At 40.9% G+C, this 24,415-nt stretch overlaps 1 protein-coding gene across 8 annotated transcripts in view; it reads left to right on the top strand.

Moving 5' to 3' along the window:
* The window catches only part of GRB10 (growth factor receptor bound protein 10), a 450,157-nt gene that overhangs the window by 320,714 nt on the left and 105,028 nt on the right, over nucleotides 1-24,415 (top strand). For all 8 annotated transcript variants that reach the window (XM_070727755.1, XM_070727759.1, XM_070727754.1 and 5 more), the window contains one exon: nucleotides 3,848-4,004. In XM_070727755.1, the coding sequence (XP_070583856.1) occupies nucleotides 3,848-4,004 (157 nt within the window). The remainder of the gene's footprint in view (nucleotides 1-3,847; nucleotides 4,005-24,415) is intronic.

The following is a 24,415-nucleotide window of genomic DNA, read 5'->3' as shown; positions in this document are numbered from 1 at the left end:
ATGTCTGAATCCTCAATCATGTAAAGGGTTGAGGGGTGGCATATAAATCCAATGAATGAATGAATGAGTAGGAACTGGTAAGGAGAGAGGCTTATATATTGCTGGATGGGATGAGATGTTAATCTGGAAAATGACATTGAAGATTAGCCTCCATTTCTCCCTCTGGGTCTTTTTATGATGTAGTTTAGGGTTCTGAACTGATGATCTCTTCTTTGATACTATTTATTGTTGCAAAAATCAAAACCTGAAGTGCAAACAGATGACTGTGTGCTGGATTCATATACAGTACTTCTTTATAAACATAGTAACAGATGAATTTACAGTAGTATAAGCAGAGTTCTTCAAGCAGTTACAGACAACAGAGAACAGTTTCATTTCAGCAGAGTGCAGAGAGAACAGGATATTACAGTGTGAGCAGAGAGTGCAGAGTGGACTGAGCAAAAAACCCTAACCTTTAGTTTTTCAGTTTCCATTATCTGCACAGACTCAGAAGTGTTTAACTACTATTGGCTGTCTTAGTTGCTATGCCTAGTCATTGGCTGACCTTGTTACCATTGGCTCTCCCAGTTCTCTCTCTTCATATTTAAATTTTAACTCCTCCCTAATCATGCTTTTCCATGCTGTGATTCAAAAATGAGCGGAGAATTGGTATTACATTAATATGATACCTTGAAATCCCTTTCTTAAATATATAGCATAATACAAGAACATACAGATAAAGCTTTTGAATTTATGATAGTTCCTCCCTTTGTTAAACTTCAGAGAAGCAGAGAGGGAGGGAACGATCCTCCTGCCTGTTGTGTGTGGAAGGGTGGAGAAGAAATAGTAACAGTAATCAACGCCTGGAATGCACTACCTGATTCTGTGGTTTCTTCTCCTAATCCCAAAACCTTTAGCCTTAGACTATCTAGAGTTGACCTCTCCCCTTTTCTAACAGTTCTGTAAGGGGCGTGCATAAGCGCACCACTGTGCCTACCATCCCTATTGTCTTCTTTTGTTACTTTTTATCATTACTTATCTAATGTTTTATTTGTACAAATTACCACTCTATAATTGTTTGACAAAATGAATGAATGAATGAATGAATGAATGAATGAATGAATGAATGAATGAATGAATGAATGAATGAATGAATTAGTAGCATTAAAAGCTTTGGAGAAGTTCAAGGGCTTAACTTGCAAAAAAATGACATCAGCTGCTTCTCCAAAGTGGAGAATGGAAAGGGATTTGGCAAACAGACCAGCAGTTCAAAGGAGTCAGTCAGGTTTGGGCTGCAGAGTTTGGCTTTTCAGTGATCCTGGTGAATGATTTCTGGGCTGGATGCTATTCTTTTTTAAAATGAATATAGGTGGTCATAAAGGAAGAACATTCTTCCCGGGATCATAATTTGGATGTCTGCGAGTTCTGTGGAAATGATTACATCAGTCACAAAAAGGACTAGGTTTGGTCTATACAGTGTGGTTTGATTCATTACCTAAAAGATTATGTGTAACCCTTTGAGGGAAGTTCTGCTTCCTCCAGAAAATGGTGCCCACAGCACCAGGACTTGCTGACACTGAAATAACCTGAGTTGCTTGAACTTGGGATTTCAAAAGGCTGGAAGAGGCAGAGAACAATCTTTCTGAATAAGAAATCTATATTTTAAAATGCCTTCTTGTTCTCTTATGCTTTGTGCATACTGGTGAGGTAAAATGCTTTCTTTTCCTCTCTCCTTCCCCAATTCAGAATATAAAGTTAACACAGGATTAAATCTGTATTAAATCTTAACCTAAGGTTAAACTTGTGAATGGGATACTTTTTGCAGGGTTAATACCAATGTTCCCTCTAATTTTTTTTCAGTGTGGGCGGAAAAGTATAGTGTCTAAGCGGCAGTCCCCTTGGGACTGGGCGGCATATAAATAAATAAATAAATAAATAAATAAATAAATAAATAAATAAATAAATAAATAAATAAATAAATAAATCCCTTTTTTATTAAAAGAAATTAATAATTTAAAAAAACCAAAATTCATTACTATTAAAACTAAATCAACCAGCAAAACCAAAAACATAACTATTAATAAAAACAGGTGAGGGCTGGGGGTTTTTCCCTCTGTTATTATTTAAGTGCTTTTACCATATGCTTTAAATCAAGAGTCACTTCTCTCTCTGTTTCTCTCTCTTTCCTGTCATTCTCTGCCTCAATCATTTTCTCATTTCTCTTTTTTTCTCCCCTTTTTTCTAACATTTCTCTCTATCTCTTCCTTCCACTCTTCTCTCTGTCTCTTGCTTTCTTCCTCTCTCTCACTCTCTTCCTTCCTCTCTCATCTCTTGCTCTCTCTCTCTTTTTCTCACTTTCTCCCTCTTGTTTTCTTTCTCTCTTGCTTTCTCTCTCTTGTTCTCTCTCTCTTGCTATCTCTTTCTCTCCCCCCTTTCTCTCTCTCTCTCTCACTTTCTATCTTGCTGTCTGTTGCTCTCACTCTCTCTCATTCTCTCTCTGTTCTTCTCACAGCAGAGGCTGGCGAAGGTGATATTCAATGTCGGGGGCACACGGGCGGTTGCGCGTGCTCTCCATCCCCCTGCGAGCCCACCCGGAAAATTCAAAATAAGAAAAGCCTTCGCCGGTGAAGGTTTTTCTTATTTTGAATGTTCCTAGCAGGCTGACAGGGGGATAGGGAGCGCGCGCAACTGCCCGTGCACCCCCGACATTGAATATCACCTTTGCCGGCCTCCGCTGTGAGAACGCCTACCCCGCCTCTCCTGCAACCCCCTTGCTGAGAGCCCGGGACGAAAGTGCTCTCGGCAAAGGGACTGTTAGACGAGCAGGGCATGCGTTCCTGGTGCGGGAGGAGCCGCGCCCCAAGGCAGGAGGCGGCGGAGGAGCAGAGGGGGCGGATCGGGCGGGTAGGGGGCAGCACTGAAAGGCCGAGGGGGCCGGAGGCACCATGGGGAGGCAGGGGCGGCCGTGGCTCCCTTCCCTTCTACTGCCGGCACCTCCCCGCCCCCCCCCCATGGGCTGGCAGGGGGATGGGGAGCATGCGCCCGTGAAAAAGGGTGTGCGGGGGGGTATTTTGTGGCGCGAGCGCGTGCTCACGTGCGCAGCTTACGGGGAATGCTGGTTAATACTATTATTATTGATTAAGACAATAGTAATTGGTAATGGGAATTATGTTAATGGACATTCAAGGTTGCCAGAAAACTACAGCGTCATTTTAATGATTAAAGATTATACATCTATTTTTATTTTATTTTTATTCTTGTCAATTATTAGTATATTTAGTGGCAAGAAAGGATGGGATTTTGTGATATGAGCATGGAAGAAGCATAATTAGTGTTTAAATTCAGTTCCAAATTAGACAGACTTAATACTAATCAAGAGAGTTGTGTTTTGATTGATTTTTTTAATTTCATGTTTTTGAGTTAAAACACTCAGGGGGGGGGGGGTTGAAGTGGAGAATATGTGATTCATCTTGCCACCTCTCTATCTCTGCCAATTGTTTGAATTCCTAGTATTAAGATTTAATATTTATATTAACATTTAATATTCATATTAACATAGTTGTAAGGACTCATTTTTCTGTTGATGTTCTAGAAAAGATGCAAAGATACATTGTATGTAATTTGTGTGATTTATAACTTTCCTTCCTATGGCCCCAAAATTAGATAAATTATTCAAATAGACTTAATCTGAACAGTGCCTAGGAGGCAGCATTTCATTGCATCACGGTTTGTATAAGTTCATTATCAAACCCCATGATATGCCCAATATCAATTTTGTATAATATTTGGGGGGGGTGTTCTTTTAATGTTTTTGGGAATATAGTGTTGCTATCAATAAAGTGTATCATATATTTTTTTTGTATTGCAGGATATAAAAGTTTTTAGTGAAGATGGGACTTGCAAGGTAGTTGAGATCTTAGCAGATACAACAGCCCGGGACCTCTGCCAGTTACTCGTTTACAAAAGTCATTGTGTGGATGACAACAGCTGGGCCTTAGTGGAGCATCACCCTCTCATAGGATTAGGTATGAAGGAATACAGAAAGGAAATTATATTAAAAACCTGAATTTCCAATAATGAAATAGATTAGCTTTGTTGGGTAATCTGCTTATTTATTGAATTATCGTCATTATATATTAAATTAAACTATTAATTAAACTATATATATTATATATGTATATATATGTTTTTTATGTCGGATTACCCTGGTATATTGAAGGAACGTCACAGCTCCTTTTTGCCTCTAGGCCCAACCAGGGCCATTTCAAGGCAGTTCATTTATTCATAGCCGACAACTATATTCTGTATGTATCACATGTTTTTTGAAGCTGCCGGATCAAATCCCAGTAAGGGTATGGCTAGCTGATGAGGCCAGAACAAGGACGAAATGGTGCCATCCTAGTCTCCCTTAATTTTAAAATTTCAGCAAAAAACATGTGATACATATATATGTGTGTGTGTGTGTGTGTGTGTGTGTGTGTGTGTGTGTGTGTGTTTTCGTAGATTTTCACGGGTACAGGTATGATGGTCTTGGTATATTCGTGGAGGACAGAAGCACCAGCCTGAAGATGACGAGTGGGACCTCGTCGAAACATCGCCAGAAATTTCTAAATCCTACACGGGAAGAAACCCGAGTATACCAAGACCGTCATATATATATTAATTAAACTATACTTGTATATGATTATATGAAAAGAATTCCTACCAGTAAAAAAACAGTAAAATATAAACATTTAACAGGCATTTAATTTACTTAGAAGATGAATGTTTCATAAATAACAAGACTGTTACAATATAATCATATTGATACAAGCATGACAGTTCTGACAGACACATTTTGTAAACATATATGCAGTTAAATATTTGGATTTGTATGCTGCCAATCTTTTAAGTGGGAATAAGAGAGAATGTGGAGTGAATGGAATGATTGTTTTTAATGAGTTTTTTTGGGTGGGTGTTCTTTTAATTAGCTTATTGGATTTAAAATGTTGTGTACTATATATTTTATATGTTGTGAGCCGTCCCGAGTCCTCAGAGAGGGGTGGCATAGAAATTCAATTAATGATGATGATGATGATGATGATGATGATGATGATAATAATAATAATAATAATAATAATAATAATAATAATAAGCACTGTATATCTGATTTCTTCTATAACCTTAATGAAAATTTGATCATATATTGTAATATATACACTTCTGATTGATGACTTATTGCAGGGGGCGAGACACATTGTAGCAGTGTATGGATTTCTATTTCAATATATAGCACTGTCAGATTTCCATGTAAACCAATAACTAGTGAAAATAATTTGGTTGTTTGAGCATATCGCGTCATTAAAATACACTTAAAACATTAGTTTTATTCAGCCTCTGGGAAGGAATGGGTTTAAAAAGTAGTTTCTAACCCCAAATCTACCAAAATTATTATGCTCCTTTGAGTGCAAACCTCACATATTTTTCATAATCTGGAATTCTTCCATATGTTCTGCAATATTTTATCCAGTTCTGATTGATGTAGTTTAAAAAAAGTCCCTCTCATTTGCTGTCAGTTCTTATTCCAGCTCATCTTTTTCTGCAGACTCAGACTCTGACAGGGGCATGACAGTTACAGTGATACTGATTGATGGGCACTAATAATCGTTTCTCATAGTTGTTGGATCTTCTCTGCAGTGGCATGACTGCAATTTAGGAGTTTGGAAACCTGTTTTCAGTTACAATATTCATGGAATCTCACTATCATGGGTTATCATTTGCAACTTTCACAGCCAACTTCGGATAAGCAAAGTCAATGGGAAAGTTGGCAAATGGTGATCACATGACCAGTGATTCACTGCCAACTTCTGATAAGGAAAGTCAATGGAAAAGTTGGCAAATGATGATCACATGACCATAGGATGTTGCAACTGCAGGATTCACATAACATGGGCATCATCAGAAAGTGTAGCCACATAGTATTATATTTTATGACTAAGCAACAGTTGCTGCTCTAAGTTTTCATCATTAAGTGAGAATTATCTTATGATTCAACCACTTTATTTTCAGAGATACATTGCAATGTTTTTTTGTTTTGGTCACTTGTTTTGGTCACTTCGTTTTGAGGCTATTTTTTGGATTTTAAAAAAAATGTGTAAGCCGCAAGTATAAGATTCACCAGTGATGGTGAATCTTTTCTTCTTCTTCAGCTGCTGAAAATACATGTGTATGTGCCCATACCATAATTCAATGCACCCCCTGCACATCTGTGCACAATCCTCTTTGCTCCCTTGTATATGCACACATGACCCCCCACACCCAATTTTGGGCCTAGCAGGACTCCCTGAAACTGCTGGAGGCCATGTGCAGTTTGTTTCCAGACTTGGCAGTGAATTGGACACCTTGATCTGATATAATCCTACAGGGAACTCCATGCAATCTGTAAATGTGTTTTAAGAATAACTTAGCCAGATGTCTGGCTGTCGGCAGTCCTGAACAAGCGATGAAATGAACTTATTTGGAGAATAAATCGATAACAGTCCAAATAACGGTGTTTCCTTTGCTCTCAGGGAGTTCTACAATAAAATCCATTGCTGTCTCTTCCCAGGGCCTGCTAGGGTTGGTGACTTGCTGCACCAACCCTGAGGGTTTACCAGGCCTATGTTTTCTGGTGGCGCAGGTGGCACAACTTTTCACATAATCTTCTACTTCTGCTCTCATCCTAGGCCACCAGAATTGTCTCCGCACTAGGTGCGATGTTTTCAGGAACCCGAAGTGATCCCCAAATCTGGAGTCATGACTCCATTGAAGAACTTCTACTCACAGGCTGACAGGCACATATAATTTGACTCCCTTCCAAGCCAAACCTTCCCTTAGTGTCACGATTTCCTTGTGGTTGTTGAACCACTGGTCAGTCGTTAAGGGAGATTTCAGTCTGGTTTCCCACTCCTTGTCTTTGGGTGATGATTGTCTCCTCATCTGGCCTCGAGTGTGGACAGGAGCAACTTTCTCCTTAGGTTCCGAAGATGAAGGGGAACATAGGATGATTGGGTGGATTTCTTCTTCTGTTCGGCTGTTATACCGGGGTTTACGCAACAAGGCGTCTGCAAGAAGATTCTTCTCGGCTGGGATGTGCTTCAGTGTGAAGTCGAATTGTTTGAAGTATTGAGCCCATCGTACTTGCCTAGGAGAAAGCTTTCTGGGTTTTTTTAACGCCTCAAGGTTCTTGTGATCAGTCCACACCTCAAAAGGAATTGGTCCACCCTCTAAGAAATGTCTCCACGCCTCCAATGCCACTCGAATAGCAAAAGCTTCCCTCTCCCTTATGGCCCATCTCCTTTTGGTGGGGTTCAGCTTTTTGGAAAGGTATGCACATGGCAACAGCTGTCCTTCACCATTCTTTTGTAGCAACACAGCCACTACTGCTACATCACTGGTATCTGACTGAATAACAAACTTTCGTGTTGGATCCGGATGTTGCAGGATGGGTTCCTTTGCAAAAAGTCTTTTTAGGCCTTCAAAAGTCTTTTGGCATTCTATTGTCCACCTAATTGGCTGAGAAGGTTTGGGCTTAGTAGGAATGGACCCGGTTTTTAGGAGTTCAGTTAAAGGCAAAGCAACTTCAGCGAAAGCTGGAATGAACTGTCGATAAAAGTTTGCGAATCCTAAGAAACTCTGCAGTTGCTTGCATGTGTGGGGAGCTTGCCAGTCAAGCACAGCCTTCACCTTGGCTGGGTCCATCACTATGCCTTTGTTTGAGATGCGATATCCCACATACTCTACTGAAGTTTTGTGAAATTCGCATTTGGAAAGTTTCACATAGAACTTAGCAGCCAAAAGATTTTTCAAGACTTGCCTCACCAATTTGATGTGGTCAGGCAGGTTCTGACTATAGATAAGAATATCATCTAGACCAGTGAGCCGTGGCACATTATTCACATTTACAAAATCCTGGGGAACATTGAGCCGGGGGGGGGGGGGGAGGCTAAAAAATTTTGGACAAAAAAAATATCTCTATTCCTCCCTTTCGCTCCATTTCTCTCTCCCTTCCTTCCTTTCTCTCTCTTCCTTCCTTCCTCTTTCTTTCCCTGTGTCTCTCCATCCCTCTTTGTTTCTCCCTTCCTTCCTCTCTTTTTTGCTCTCTTTCTCTATCCCTCCTTCCCTCCCTCTGTCTTTCCCTCATCCTCCTTTCCCCCTCTTTCTTTCTCTCTTTCTTTCTCTCTCTTGCTGTCTTTCTCTTTCTCCCTCCCCCTCTCCCTCTCTCTTTCTCTCTCTTTCTTGCTATCTCTCTCCCCCCTCTCCCTCTCTTTCTCTCTCCCTCTCTTGCTATCTCTTTCTCTCTCTTGCTATCTCTCTATCTTTTTTTGCTTTCTCTCTCCCCCTCTCTCCCGCTCTCTTTCTCTCTCCCTCTCTTGCTATCTCTTTTTCTTGCTATCTCTCTTTCTCTCTCTCTTTTGCTTTCTCTCTCTTTCTCTCTCCCCCTCACTCCCTCTTTCTATCTCTCTCTCCCTCTCTTGCTATCTCTCTCTCTTTCTTTCTTTCTTTCTCTCTCTCTCTCTCTCTCTCTTTTTTGCTTTCTGTCTCCCCCCTCTCCCCCTCTCTCTTTGTCTCTCTCCCTCTCTTGCTATCCCTTTCTCTCTCTTGCTATCTCTCACTTTCTCTCTCTCTTTTGCTTTCTCTCTCTTTCTCTCTCCCCCTACCACTCTCTTTCTCCCTCCCCCTCTTGCTATCTCTTTCTCTCTCTTGCTATATCTCTCTTTCTCTCTCTCTCTCTTTTGCTTTCTCTCTCTTTCTCTCTCCCCCCTCTCTCTCACTCTCTCTTTCTCTCTCTCCCTCTCTTGCTATCTCTTTCTGTCTCTTGCTATCTCTCTCTTTTTTGCTTTCTCTTTCTCTCTCCCCTCTCCCTCTCTTTCTCTCTCTCCCTCTCTCTTTCTCTGTCTTGCTATCTGTTTCTTTCTCTCTTTCTCATACACCACGCCACAGTAGCTGCATTGGGCAGTAGCCGTGGGGCGGTGGCAGGGTGGTCAGCTGTGAGGCAGAGCTCCGGAACGGAGGCACCGACGGCGGCGGCTGGACGTGTTGCTAGACACCATACATGCTGGTATTACACTGGGCATGGGCGTGGGGCTTGAGCCTCCATCCCGGCCCAGATAGCAGGCAAGTGCCAGCCACGCAATGCCACCATATACGGCATACAGCAACATGTCCAGCCGCTGCCGTTGGTGCCTCTGTCCTGGAGTTCTGGCTCGCAGTCGACCACCCCGCCGCCGCCCAGCAGCTACTGCCCGGTGCCGCTGCTGCCGCCCTCCTGCCAGGCCCCAAAGCTCACCTGCTGCCACCGCCAGGGAAGCTCCAGCTGGGTGGGGCACTGCAGCTGCCGAAAAACTTGGAAGGTGCAAAGAAGGAAGCTCAGCTTCTGGTCTCACAACTTTTTGCTCTTCGCACTCTCAGCAAAAAGTTGCGAGACCAAAAGCTGAGCTTCCTTCTTTGCGGCACACCGGAACATGTCTCACGGCACACTAGTGTGCCACAGCACGCTGGTTGGGAAACACCAATCTAGACACACGAGGACACCCTCGTAAAGGTGGGCATATAATAATTCATTAATGTACTGCATGAATACCATGGGGGCTCCTTTTAGGCCAAATGGCATGACACGGAATTGGAAACTCCCCAATGGGCAGTTAAAAGCTGTCTTCCACTCATCCCCTTCCTTTATTCTGATGCGATAATAAGCCTCTCTTAAATCCAGTTTGGTAAATATTTTCCCCTTTGCTAGATGATTGAGTAGATTCTTCATAAGGGGGAGGGGATAAGTGTTCTGTACGCACACTGCATTTAGATTGCAAAAATCTGCTACCAGATGAATTCCGCCATCTTTTTTCTCCTTAAAGAGCACTGGGGCTGCTATCTTGGAATTTGCAGGCTGAATGAATCCCCTTCTCAGGTTGGTGTCTATGTACTTTCTCAGCTCTTCCATCTCCCTTGGTGAGATTGCATACATTCTAGGTCTTGGGAGACCTGCCCCTGGCTCAAGTTCTATTGCACAGTTGTGTGGGTCTGTGAGGTGGCAATTCATTGCAATCTTCCTCACTGAAAACTCTCTCCAAGTGTCTGTGTTCAAGGGGTACCTTTTGGAGACCTGGCAGTGTCCTTTCCTTCATCATTGCTGCTACTGAGGGCCCATCTGCTCTCTCTTGGGGAAAGGACTTTTCCTGTCATTTTCTGTGGGAGGAGTAGGCCCTATGCGGAGGAAAAGCTTGTGATATTCATCCTCCCACTTTATAGTGGGGGTCCATTTATCCAACCAAACCAAACCCAGGATGATGGCTTCTGACATTTGGGGGGCGACTATGAACCGCAGGAGCTCACATTGTCAACCTATTTGTAACTCAACTAGTTCTGTCAGGAGTGTGGCCGGCTCTCTGCCTATGAGGGAACCATCCACTTTTTGGAAATGGATGGGTTTGGCTAAAGGTTTGGTTTGGATTTTTAATCTTTGCACTACTGCTTTGCTGATTAGACATCTGGAGCATCCTGTGTCTAGCAGGGCCTTTACTTCCCCCTCCTCCCCCGTGGTGATTACTTTAATCTTCGCCTTAAGGAGGAATGGGGGAATGGGTTCGCTCCCCATTGGGTCGTCTTCTCCAGCTGGTTCCTCATTCCAGTTGGGGCTGGGTCTTGAAGGGATGGTTTCTTCGGCCCAAGGAGTGTCCTCAGGAAGGAACAGCTCTGTTGTTTGAGAAGCCCAATGCCCCGGTTCAGAGGGTCTTCCAGGTCTTCTCCTTGCCATTGCATGAGGTTTGGCTCTTAGGAGAGAGGTGGGGCTGGTGCCAGGCACTCAGCCACTCTGTGCCCTTGTTTACCGCACCGGTAGCAATTTATTCCCCTCATGGACTCTGAACGAGAAGGCCCCAGTTGGCAAAGGAAACGTTGGCATCCTGGAGGTTTGTTAGAGGCCCGGGGTGGTGGTGGTTTATTTTCAGTGCGAACCACCTCATCCAAGATAATCGCTGTGGTGTACCAATTCTGAATGGCCCAAGGGATTCCCCGGATTTCACATGCCCTTCTTAATTCTGGGTCAAAAGCGTTTTTAAAAGGATGGATTAATAATCTTTTGGGCCAGTCCCTTAATTTACCAGCAACTCTTCTGAATTACCACACGAATTCCTTCACTGGTCAGCCTGCTTGTTTTAGCAAACCAATCTGTTTTTCTGCATCTACCTGGCTTGCAACGTCTTGAAATCTCAATCTCATTAGCTCAACAAACCCCCTTCAGGAGCGGCTTCATCAAATAGTTCAGCTATAAACTCAGCTGCTTCCCCTTCATTTAAAGCCTCAGAAATGGCCTCAATCTGCTTGCGATCTGTTGGAAACAAATGGCCATGTTGCCTTACAAATGCTCCAACTCTGTAGAGAAAGTAATTAAGTTTCTTCAGACACCCATCATATTTTGCCTGGAAGGAAGGTAGGCTGGGCAATCCGGGGGGGGGGGGGGGGCTGCAGCAGGCAAAGCGGCAGGCAAAAGGGTGTTAACCAATGGATGCATCCTCCTCACTGGTATACTCCCCCTGCTGAGTAGGAGGCTCCTGTCTCTGTCTCATTCCACTGGCAGGGGTAAGAACAGGGGGAGGAGGCTGGGCAGGAAAAGAAACAGCAGTCGTTCTCACAGTTTCACTCAAAGGCTTGGCGGCTGGAATTCCTGAGCAGGGGGGGAGGTAAGGGCCCCACTGGCACTGGGCCCATCATATCCCTGGAATATACACAGTCCCAGGCATCTTCATCTCAGGGCGTTCCCCAGGCTCTTGTCTCCCCTGCTTGGGGCCTCCCCCATCAGATCTGGGTGCCAGCCTGGGCTCAGAATGAAGAGTCACCCAGGTAGTTTTCAAATCTGCTGCAGCATCTTTGGGGTTTCACTTGCAGTCGTGTGGAAAGAAAGAGTTTCTTCACTTCGCCAGGTCTCCTTCCCTAACCCAGCATTAAAATCCCCTGGGGCTTTCAAGACCCATCCGTGGGTCTGGGGGCTCTGTTTAGGGGTTGTTCCACTTATAGTCAGACATCCAAAATAGTCAGTGAGATCTGCCAAGGACTGGCTCCTGGACACCAATTGCAAGCTTCCAAATTCAGGCTGGTCGACAACTTGGCTTCTCAGCGATCTCCAATCTGCAGGGGGCGATCAGCCAGCACTGGATTGTGTCTCAGTTCTCTTGGTCAGAGGGTCCTGGCCTCTCAAGGCTCCAAGAAGAGACAAATTCTGAGGGGGGGTTGTTTCATCAGCAGCTCTCTTCCGCCGTGCCCCTCCCGTGCTTTCATCTCTTTTTATTCCATCTGGAGGAGGGGTTCTGGAAATTCCAAGCCCCCCTTCCTCCGGGACTTCGGTTAACCCCTTCTTTTGCATTTCTCCTGAGTTTAATCCTCTGCCGGTAGCTGGTAGCGGAGGGAGGGGAGCTCAGGCCCCCCGAAGAAGATGAGAATCGGAATTTAATGTCAGCGTTCCAAATAGCATCTGAGAAATAAATCAAGTCCCAGTCCAATTCTTTCAATCAGAGCTTGATTTATTAGCAGAACCATGTCGCCATTGTCATTCCGATTCTGAATACTTCCCAGAATCCCACCTAGGTTAAGGTTCATCTTACATCCCCCACACCCACAAGTTCATCACAGGAGCCAGTCTGTGTGCAGAGGCTTATCAACTTCCTCTTCTCTTCAGTTGAGGCAGAACAAACGGTGGCCTTGGCTTGGAGAAAGGAATCTTTGGTTGTGTCTAGTAACTTTCCCCTCTGACTACTCACTACCCCTCCCATCCCCCCTTGTGTTGTGTCAGGCTGAACTCTCTAACTCCATATGAATACCTGGGAGAACCTGGGATGGACAGTCAATATAATCTTTTGGAGGCAATGCCCACAGACACTCAGTCTTGTCAGGATTAAGTCTGACTCCTATCCAGACCCTCACAGCCTCCAGGCATTGGCACATCATATCCACTATTTCACTGAACTGACATGGGATGGAGATATATAACTGGGTGTCATCAGCATATTGCTGATACCTCACCATGTGTCACCGGATGATCTCACCCAATGGTTTCATGTAGATGTTAAATAGAAGATGAGAGAGAGGAACAAACCCTGAGACACCCCATAGAGAAAGTGTCTAGTGATTGACCTCTGTCCTCCTACCAACACCCAACTGCAACTGGTGAGAGAGTTAGGAGGAGAAACACCATATCAGAGTGCCTCCCACTCCCAACTCCCTTAGTCGTCACAGAAGGATATCATGGTCAAAAGAAGCTGAGAGGTCAAGTAGCACCAAGATAGAGGAAAGACTTCCATCTCGGGCTCACCAGAGATCATCCATCAGAGTGACCAAAGCAGTTTTTGTGCCATAGTAAGGTTTAAAGTCCCATTGAAAAGGGTCTAGATAATTCATTTCATCCAGTGACCGCAGGAGCTGGAGTGCCACTACTTTCTCTACACCTTTCCCACAAAGGGTAGGTTGGAGATTGGACAAAAGTTATTTAATTCAGGTACACGAGAGAAGGCTTCTTGAGGAGGGGCTTCACAACCACATCCTTTAATTGTTGCGGGAAGGATTTCGCCTTCAAAACATTAACCAAAGCCTGGAGCCAGCCTCTTGTCACCTCCCTGCTGGCCAAAACCAGCCAGGAGGGGCACGTGTCCAATAAAAACATGGAGGAACTTGTCGCTCCCATAGCTTTGTCCACATCCTCAGGAGTTACAGGGTCAAATTCATTCCACACAATAGGACTAAGACCTACTTCTGTCATCTTCGTTGGAATTGCCTAATCAGAGTCCAAGTCTCACACACAGCAGAAGGGGCTCTATTCATTGCCCAGGGCTCTACTGACCAATCTAAATCCACTCTCTCCTTCCCTAACCCCCACCCACCCACGTAAGGCAGACAATTAACCTCTAGGCTACAGTATCCAATCCCTTCAGCTCTGCACCAGGGAAGGGTTACATATTTTTGTGTTGAATCACCCTGGTGTATTGAAGGAACATCACAACTCCTTATTTGCCTCTCGGCCCAACCCAGGGCCATTTCCAAGGCAGTTAATTTTATTGATAGCCAACAATTCTATTTATATGTGTCACATGTTTTTTGCTAAATTTGAAAATTAAGGGAAACTAGGATAGATCTATTTCGGCCTTATTTTGGCCTCATCAGCTAGCCATACCCTCACTGGGACTTGAACCTGCAACCTTTGCCTTGTAAGGCAAAGGTTGTGTGTATATGTGTGTGTGTGTGTGTGTGTGTGTGTGTGTGTGTGTATATACACACACACACACACACACACATAATAGACATCTCATTTTCAGCTTGAAGATGATGAGTGGGGCCTCATTGAAATGTCATCAGGATTCTATTAACTTTACATGGGAAAAGGCCCAAATATGCCAACCTACATATTATATAGGGGTGTGTATAAGCGCACCACTGTGCCTACTGTCCCTGTCCTATTGTCTTCTTTTGTTACTTTTTATCATTACTTAACTAATGTTTTATTTGTACAAATTATCACCCTATAATTGTTTGACAAAATAAATAAATAAATAAATAAAAATAAATAAATAAATAAAATAAATAAGTGTGTGTGTGTGTGTGTATGTATATATGTACACACACACACACAAAGATACATCACTGACAGAGCGCTGGAATATTCCGGTCTTGTTGGGGAGAAGCAGATATAGCGAAAACCATGGAGTAGGCCCTTTCTGGGGAACAAGAGCTCATTGTTTAAAAATGATCCCTTGTTCTGGCCCCATGAGCTCCACCTGGCACATTGGTGATAAGCGAAATCTGGACCCTGGCTGTGCCCAGCTGGGTTTCAGGTATGGCACCAGCCATGATCCCACGGAAGTGGGGAAGAGTGGCTATTATAACGAAGAAAGTTATAATATACGCAGTTTTGCTGCTCCGGAGATAGTGGGTTGTGACTTGCTTTTTGTGAAGTTGGACCTCGAGGTTCAGGTGGGCCTGTTGGTCACATATGAGATAGTGGGAGTCAGTTACCTAGCAAGACAGGCATGGGTAGCTTGCATTCTGGCTTCAATGTCAAAACAATGCTTATATAATGCATCCGATGTAGGAGGACTAGCAGAGTGCATGAGCTCAGTCAGTATCTTAGCAGACAGTCCATCTTGCAACATCTCCATGAGACCCCCATCATTCTAATTTAAGGGTGACTTAAACAACAAAAGTCTGTAATGTAATCTGCTACATATCTGGAACCTTGTTTTAACTGACATAATTGTCTGGTGGCATTCTGAATGCGAAGGGGATCAGCAAATTCATGCTGTATCAGCTGGCATAATCCTGCATAATTCCCTAAAATAGGATCTTGCTCTTCCACCAAAGGAGAGGCCCATTTTGAAGCTGGGCCCATTAATAAACTCAAGATAAAAGCTACTTTCATTTTGTCATGAATGAAATCTGCTGGAAATGCTGCTGTTTACTTTCGGCATTGGCACTGATTTAGAAAAGCAGCAAATTTATTACATTCCCTGCCGAATTTTTCTGGCAAGGCCAAATCGCATCTGAGTCTCGGAGGCAGGGCAGGAGGAGGAACTGGAGGGGGTACAAGTTGTGGAATCTGCTGTTGTAAATCAGATATTTGATCCTCGAGGGCTTGGACTGTCTGATGAAGGACCTGGATATCAGCTTGCAGTTGCTGTGCCATGACGTCAAGAAGCCTGTGCAGTGGTTTGAGTGGGTGGAGTGTCAATCTGTTCTATTCTGGGCTTTTTAGATTGAAACAAATGGCTAAAACCCACAAATTAAGCTTTGAATTACATTCTTTATTTGAAAAAGCAACATTTAGGAGCAGGATTCAGTCTTTTAAAAGTTCAGGGAATATTTTTCTCTGCTGTGAAGTTATCAGATTAGCTTCCAGGGAAGGTGCCAGATTCAGACCTACTTCCATTCCAGCAAGATAAGAAAGGCTATGAATCAAAGGGTATAAAAATCAGCTCACCACATTCTGACAGGCAGGTAGCTTTATAGCAAAGGACTTTTGCAAAGCAGAAATCAGGCTTTTTCTAGAACCCCAGATCGAACACAGCGTCCATGAAATCAATGTTGACGCTCCACCCAGAATTTCCCAATATCCTTTTCTTTTATATCTACTGGGAGTAGTCAGCAAACCCCATAGAGTTAAAGCTACAAGCTACTTCCTTTTACCATGCAAGTGTTGTTGTCTGCTTTGTAACCTGAATCTAGCATCTAAGAGTGCCTCATCCATTCTAATGTTTCCCTCATCCTCTGATTGGGACCAATCCCTCATTGACATATCTGCCACCTCTTGTGGTTCCTTAGGTTCATCCAGGTCTATTTCACTTAGTCTCTGCATCAGTTGGCAACCCCGCTGGCTCAGGGTATCCAAAGGGGTGGTGGCTCATCCTCCTGCAAATCTAACATTACCAGGGGTGGACAAGGAACATTCACAACACCTTCCAAGGACAATTCCACCTGTCTGTCCATCACTCAGGGGGGAGTTTCTGCCCCCCTCGGAGAGGGTCTGCAACTTGGGCATCCTCCATTATCCCCAGCTGAGCTTAGAATACCATCTCTCAGCTCTGGCGAGGGAGACATTTGCCCTATTTGGACCAGGAGTCTCTCCTCACAGTCAGTCACATCAATTCAATTCAATTCAATTTATTGGATTTATATGCCGCCCCTCTCCGAAAACTCGGGGCTTATCCTTATCACCTCGAGGTCCTACTACTGCAATTTTCTCTACATGGGGCTATGGGGCTACCACTGAAAAGCGTTCAGAGACTGCAAGTGGTACAAAGTGCAGCCGTGCAAGCAATTTTGGGCATGCCGAGATATGCCCATGTTTCTCAAGCAGTCCGTGAGCTGCATTGGTTGCCCATTTGTCTCTGAACACAATTCAAAGTGTTGGTTATGACCTATAAAGCCCTATATGGCAAGTAACCAGATTACCTATGAGATATCTTCTTCCTTATGTATCCCAGTGATCGATTAGGTCCCACAGAGTTGGCCTTCTCTAGGTCCCATTAGCCAGGCAGTGTTGTCTGACAAGACCTAGGGGAAGAGCATTCTCTGAGGTGGCCCTGCCCCTCTAGAATCAACTCCCCCTGGAGATTTGCACTGCCCCCCACCCTCCAAGTCTTTCACAAAACCCTGAAAACATATATTTGTCAACAGGCCTGAAGGCACTAAGAACTTTTAATATCCCCGGACTATGAATGAAGAATAATTAGGACGAATGTGGATGTCTGTTTCTTAAAAGTGTAGAGGTTTTTAGAATTAACTTAAATTAGATTTTTATGTTTTAGTAGCGGTATTTTTAGTACATTGAAATATTTAAACATTAGATTTCTTTATGTATTGTATTCTTTGTTGTGAGTAGCCCTGAGTCCCAGGAGAAGAGCGGCATAGAAATCTGATCAAATAAATGAATCAATGAACAAACAAACAAACTAACAAACAAATAGATAGTTCTCAAGTTATGAATGTAATGGAGCCTACCAATTACATTCATAATCCAACAATTCATAAGAGTGAATTGCATAACATGACTGCAATTACTCTCTGGTTTATCTGCCTATGAATTATGCACACAAGGCATCTGAGAGTGAGAAAGGCCATGGTGATGAAACCCTAATGATGGAACAGGCCACCTGCTTAAGACCACCCAAGGCCTCCACCAGACCCACTGAGATAGCTCTTGCTCCCCACAATTGCTTCCCCTCCCCTGTCCTAATGGCAAGGGAAGGGAATTCCTTTTGCTTTTCGTCCATCGAAGCGATCCAATCAGCCATGCCAAAGACCTTGCGAGAGGTCCATGAAGACGCCTTCCAGGGTGTGTACTGGTAATGGCAGAGTCGCTGGAAAAAATGTGTAGAGGCCCAAGGACAGTACTTTGAAGAATTTTAAGTGTTTGCGCAAACGTTTTTTAAAAATTGCATTACTTTTGGAACACACCCTGTATTCCCCCTATATTGTGATTAATTTTTTCTCCTTTAAGATCATAGTGAAAGATAAGTTATAATTTAATTATATTAAAAATGGGAATAATTATATTGTTATAACTCTTGTATATTTATATTATCGTACCTTTTGAAGAATATTGAATATTGAAGAATACTGAATATTTATATTACTGAATATTGAATACTTATATTATTGTAATCTTTGAAGAATATCGAACAGAGTGAAAATATAAGTCAAAGTTATTTTGAGAAATCCAGAAATAAAATTAAAAGATAAGGGAAAAAAGATAGGATATTAGTTGATGGCGAATGGTGGAGTTGAAAAAATTGTTAATTTGTTCAACTATAACAACTATTCAATGAAGGAAGATATCAAGGAAGATATTAAGAAAATTGACGATCGTGTTGGACAGCTTGATGAGAAGATAGCGATGATGCATGGAACCCTCACACAGAATGATGAAAAAATTAAAAAAATTGAGGAACTAAATGATAGAATGGAAACCAGACTACAATACGTAGAAAGTAGAACAGAATATATTAATAAAAATCTGGAAGAGGCCATTTTAAATCTTGAGCTTGAAAAATCAGCATTCTTCTTGAGGTTTCAGAATATTAGCGAATCAAGTGAAGAGAACCTGCCTCAGATCATGTCAGAAATTCTAGCATCCATCACAAACAAAACCCCACAGGAAATGTACCAACAAATGGATGAAATTTACAGACTATCCACAAGCTATGCAAAAAGAAATCGCCTACCCAGAGAAGTACATATTAGACTCACAAAGCGCACTACAAGAGATGAAATCTACAATATGTCAAAGGAAAATCCTCCATCTTATAAAGGAAAAGCGATCATAGTTCTTCGTTAAGTTCCCAGACGAGTGCGCGAAAAGCAGAAATCCTATCAAACACTAGTTAATAAACTTAACAGAAACAAGATACCGTTTAGATGGCTGACACCTGAGGGCATGCTTATCTCCTTAATTGATAAAAAATACAAAATAACTTCGGTAGAAGATGCAAGGGACGTTTACGATCAAGTTATCAAAAAGGTGGATGAGGAATGTATTAGGGAACATGAATCAAAAGATAACCTAGCATGGATGAAATTAGCTCTGAAGACATTCTCACAGATAAGGAAACTGGACTTAAATTAACAGAAGAATATGGCAGAGACGGCCCAACAACAAGATCTCAAGCGGAGGCGAGAAAGGAGAAAAGAAGAGAACCAGCAAACTAACCTACATCTCAAAAAAACCTTATCGAACAATGGAATAAGACTATTCTCTATTAATATCAATGGCCTCAATTCTCCTAGTAAAAGGAAAAAAACATTCCACAAAATTGAACAACAAAAAGCAGATATAATCTGTTTCCAAGAAACGCATGTAAGAAAACAAGACCAATTAATCTTAAACCATCCCAAGCTTGGAGAAATCTTCTCATCCCTTGCCCAAGTTAAGAAAAGAGGAGTAGTACTATACATTAAACCCAAACTCAAGCCCCAACTCATTTACACAGATGACAACGGACAGATATTAATAGTACAAATTACATCAGGAACAAAGAAAGTACATATAATCGCAATCTATGCTCCCACAATAAATCAATCTACTTTTTATGCAAAACTACATCAAAAAATTACAGAATTAAACTTGACAAATATAATAATAGTAGGCGACTTCAATGCAATATTAGATAGGAAAAAGGACCATAAAAGCACTAAACAAATGAAAAAGAGAAAACAACTACCGACAACTTTTGAACAACTTGCAGCTGAATTAGCTCTAAAAGACATATGGCATCACTTTAATCCAAACAATAGACAATATACTTTTTTCTCTTTTCCTCACAAGTCATGGTCTGATATGGCCTGGGCTGATTTAGAATTTATCAATGAAGTAACAGACATACAAATACTTCCAAACTCCTGGGCAGATCATAATCCCATATTGTTGAAATGGAGAGATTCAACTAATAACTATTCAAGATGATGGACTATGAACCAAACAATATTTAAAGAAGAAAACTTTCAAAAAATGTTAAAACAAGAATTATGTGAATTTCTCCAAAGTAACAATGATGGTAACACTTCCACACAAAACCTATGGGACACAATGAAAGCCTATGTGCGAGGAATCTATATTGCATACCAAAGTAAAAAGAAAAAACAGAAACAAAACAGCCTATCCACACTAAAAATAAAAATTCAGAACCTTGAAAAAACCCTACAAACGAAACCAGACAACACCGAAATTTTAGGAGAACTGAATATTACAAAACACTACATAAACCTACAAACTCAAGAAGAACTCTCACATAAATTAAGGATTGCCAACCAAAAGCACTTTGAATTTGCAAACAAACCCGGGCGATGGTTAGCCTCAAAACTCGCTCATCAAAAAGCAGATAAAATTATAGAGGCATTATATGATCATACAGGTGTTTTAAAAAGAACACTTAGCGATAAAAAACAAATAATTAAATCCTTTGAGGAATTGTATAAAAAAGATGACGTAAATGAACAACTAATAAATAAACTATTCGAGAGCTTAGAAAACACAGAAAAAATAAATAAGGAAGATCAGGATATGCTAAATGACAAAATAACATCAATAGAACTAATCAATGCAATTATGAAACAAAATAATAATAAAACCCCGGGCACAGATGGTATACCTGCTGAATTCTACAAACAATTTCAAGAAATCCTGGAGCCTATAACGTTACCTCTTTTTAATGAAATCCTCGAAGGTTCAAAACTTCCTTCCTCTTGGAATGAGGCTTATATAACTTTAATACCTAAAGATACACAAAATAGAGCTTACATTCAAAATTATCGCCCAATATCCTTGCTTAATTCAGACTATAAAATCTTTGCATCCATCATAGCTGAAAGATTTAAACGAATACTAACTGTTAGAATACATACAGACCAAAATGGCTTCCTTCCGGCAAGAAATATAGCAACAAACACAAGGATTATTTTGGACTCTTTAGAATATTACGATAAAACATAGATAAACCAGTAGCATTCCTATTCGTAGATTTACAGAAAGCCTTTGATAGTTTATACTGGCAATTCTTCACAACACAAATAGCGTCAATGCAACTCGGTAATAAATTTACAGAACTCATTACAACTATATACTCAATACAAACAGCCAAAATACTGATAAACAATGATATGACAGAAACAATAAACATAAAAAAAGGAGTGAGGCAGGGCTGTCCCTTAGCCCCCCTGATCTTTATCTTCGCACTAGAAGTTCTACTAAATAAAATAAGACAACAAGGAAATCCAAGGACTAAAAATTAAAAGTGAACACTATAAACTTCAAGCATTTGCTGATGACATGGTGTTCATTGTACAAGACCCCTTAAAATCTGCACCTATTCTAATTAATGAAATAAATAAATTTGGAGAGATTGCCGGACTAAAAATCAATAGGGAAAAAACAAAAATGATAACAAAAAATATGACAAAACAGCAGATATTGAAACTAGAGGAATCTACCAAAATCAAAACTGCCAAAAAAGTTAAATACCTAGGACTATGGATTACCGCTAATTGCAGCACTATCAAGAAAGACAATTACGATAAACTAATCAATGAAATGGACAAAGATTTTTGCAGATGGTCGAAGCTCCCACTTTCTATAATGGGGAAAATTGCTGTAATTAAAAGCAATATACTCCCTAGATTTTTATACCTTTTTCAAACCGCACCCATTAAATTAATATCATTGTTAAACAGGACCTTTTTCAAAAACTTACACAAAAAAATCCACAAATTTATATGGACAAAAAAAAAGGCCAGAATAAAACTTAAAGACCTACAAGACCATAGGTCAAGAGGTGGATTTGGGTTACCAAATATGGAACTATATTACCATGCCTCAATTGCAAATTTACTGAAAGAATGGATAACACTTAAAAATCCTAGAATATTAACACTTGAAGGCTATGACCTTCAATCCGGGTGGCACAAGTTTCTGATGGCAGACATAGGTAAAATACCAACATACTTCAGATCACACTACATACGAAACACCTTAATTAACACCTGGCACTTTATAAAAAAAAACATTACCTCTGTATCCCAAAATAGATATCCCCAACAGAAGCAATTATATACCCGAATGCATTAACCCCTGACAAAATTATAACATACGACCAACTGTTAAATGAAAATAATGATCTAATCCCTAAACAAAAACTCATGGAAAAAGGTATTAAAGTGGATTGGTTACACTACCTACAAATTAAATCAAAATATAATGAAGATAAGAACAAATTAGGCTTTCAAAAAAAGAATCTCCTTGATAAGATAATTTTTGGTCCACAAAAAAAACAAATATCAAACATATACAATATCCTCCTTCAACATGATACAGTAGAAGAAATAGTTAAAGGAACTATGATAGCGTGGTCACAAAATTTTGGGTACACAGTTTATTTAAACGAATGGGGAAAAAATTGGACTGTTAACTGCAAACTAACGATGGCAACTTCATATAAGGAAAATCATTACAAAATGTTCTACAGATGGCACTTGCCACCTGCTAGACTTGCAAAAATGTATCCAAACCTATCACCACTATGTTGGAAGTGCAGGGAAAAACCAGGTACATACTACCACATCTGGTGGACATGTGAAACCTCCCAAAAATATTGGTATAAAATCAAAACTATGCTAGAACAAATTACTTCCCAAATCATCCATGCAAAACCTGAACTATTTTTATTAGGAATCATAAGACAAAACTTTAGTAAAGAAAACAGATATATTATAATTCACATTATTACAGCCGCAAGGATTCTATATGCACAATTCTGGAAGCAGGAAAAAACCCCAACCGTTTTATCCCTTTTGATTAAAATAATGGAATGCGCAGAAATGTCCAAACTAACAATGGAATTGCAAAACAAGGATGAGACAGATTTCTATAAAGCATGGGACAAATGGTACCATTGGTTAAAAAAAAGAAATTACTTAAAAAATTTTCATCAAGAAAAATATCCAACAAAAACAACTTGTAAAACTAGCAATCTACGTCACAAATCATAATATCAAACTGAAACGACAAATTGTAAACATCGATTGACACGAACTTTAAATTACAAAGAAACTGAATGAACAAACCCTTAAACTACTGATACGTGTTGGCACTAACAATTACATCAAAAACATATAGATAAAAACTCTAGGGAAATCTACACCACCTATGTGCTTAAAACAAAGGCCGCAAAGCATGAAAGCCCCAGCTCTAACACTGGTCCTATACACTCTTCTTACTACTCCTCTTCTGTTCCAATTTCCTATCCCTCTTCCCTTTACATCTTTTCCCCTTCTTCCCCAACCCCCTCCCTTTTCTTCTTTCTCCTTCCCCACCTACGTATACTATATAAGAATATTATAAATGTTAGAATGTACATTATATATATATTCCCTTTGCCTTTCTGTACCCTGTTTTTAATGTATATATTCAATAAAAACATTTATTTAAAAAAAAACTATTCAAAAACTAAAAAAAATCTTCAAATCCAACACTTCCAACAGCATCTCCCTCGACACAAAGATCTATAGAGAATTTGCTAACTGCTGAAAAGACAAATAACCAAGCGCAAACAATGCAAACAACGTTACTGGCAATACAGAAATCATGCTAAAAATACAAGTGAAAATGGACAAAAACTACGAAACAATGAGGGAAGATATACAAAAAATTGATAATAAAATAGGCTCTACACAACAAATACTACAAAATAATTCACAGCGAATAGTATCAATTGAAGAAAAGAATGGATCGAACAGAGAAGAAAATGGAAATTGTAGACCAAAAGTTGGTGTTTATCAACACGGAACTGGAAGAATACATAATAAATCTCAAAATTGAGCAGCTTTTTCCCTAAGATTCCAAAATGTAATAGAAAATAAGGAAGAAAATTAAGGAGAAATAATGATAGAAATAATTGCAGGCATACTACAGGAGGGCAAATAAATAGCAAATGGACTTGAGTTGGCCTTCTCTGGGTCCCGTCGACTAAACAATGTCGTCTGGCGGTACCCAGGGGAAGAGCCTTCTCTGTGGCGGCCCCAACCCTCTGGAACCAACTCCCCCCAGATATCAGAGTTGCCCCCACCCTCCTTGCCTTTCGTAAGCTCCTTAAAACCCACCTCTGTCATCAGGCATGGGGGAATTGAAATATTCCCTTCCCCCTAGGCTTACAAAATGTATGCATGGTATGTTTATATGTATGATTGGTTTCTTAAATTGGGGTTTTTAAACTACTTTTAATATTAAATTTGTTTATATTGTTTTTTACTGTTGTTAGCCGCCCGAGTCTACGGAGAGGGGCGGCATATAAATCTAATAAATAAATAAATAAATAAATATTAAATGCACAAGAAAGGAACTTGGAAACGAGATACTCAAGGCAACAAAAGAAGAAACAATAACATATAAAGG

Source organism: Erythrolamprus reginae, chromosome Z (genome assembly GCF_031021105.1).
Source record: "Erythrolamprus reginae isolate rEryReg1 chromosome Z, rEryReg1.hap1, whole genome shotgun sequence".
NCBI classification, from domain to species: domain Eukaryota; kingdom Metazoa; phylum Chordata; class Lepidosauria; order Squamata; family Dipsadidae; genus Erythrolamprus; species Erythrolamprus reginae.
This window is presented reverse-complemented; position numbering and strand designations above follow the sequence as displayed.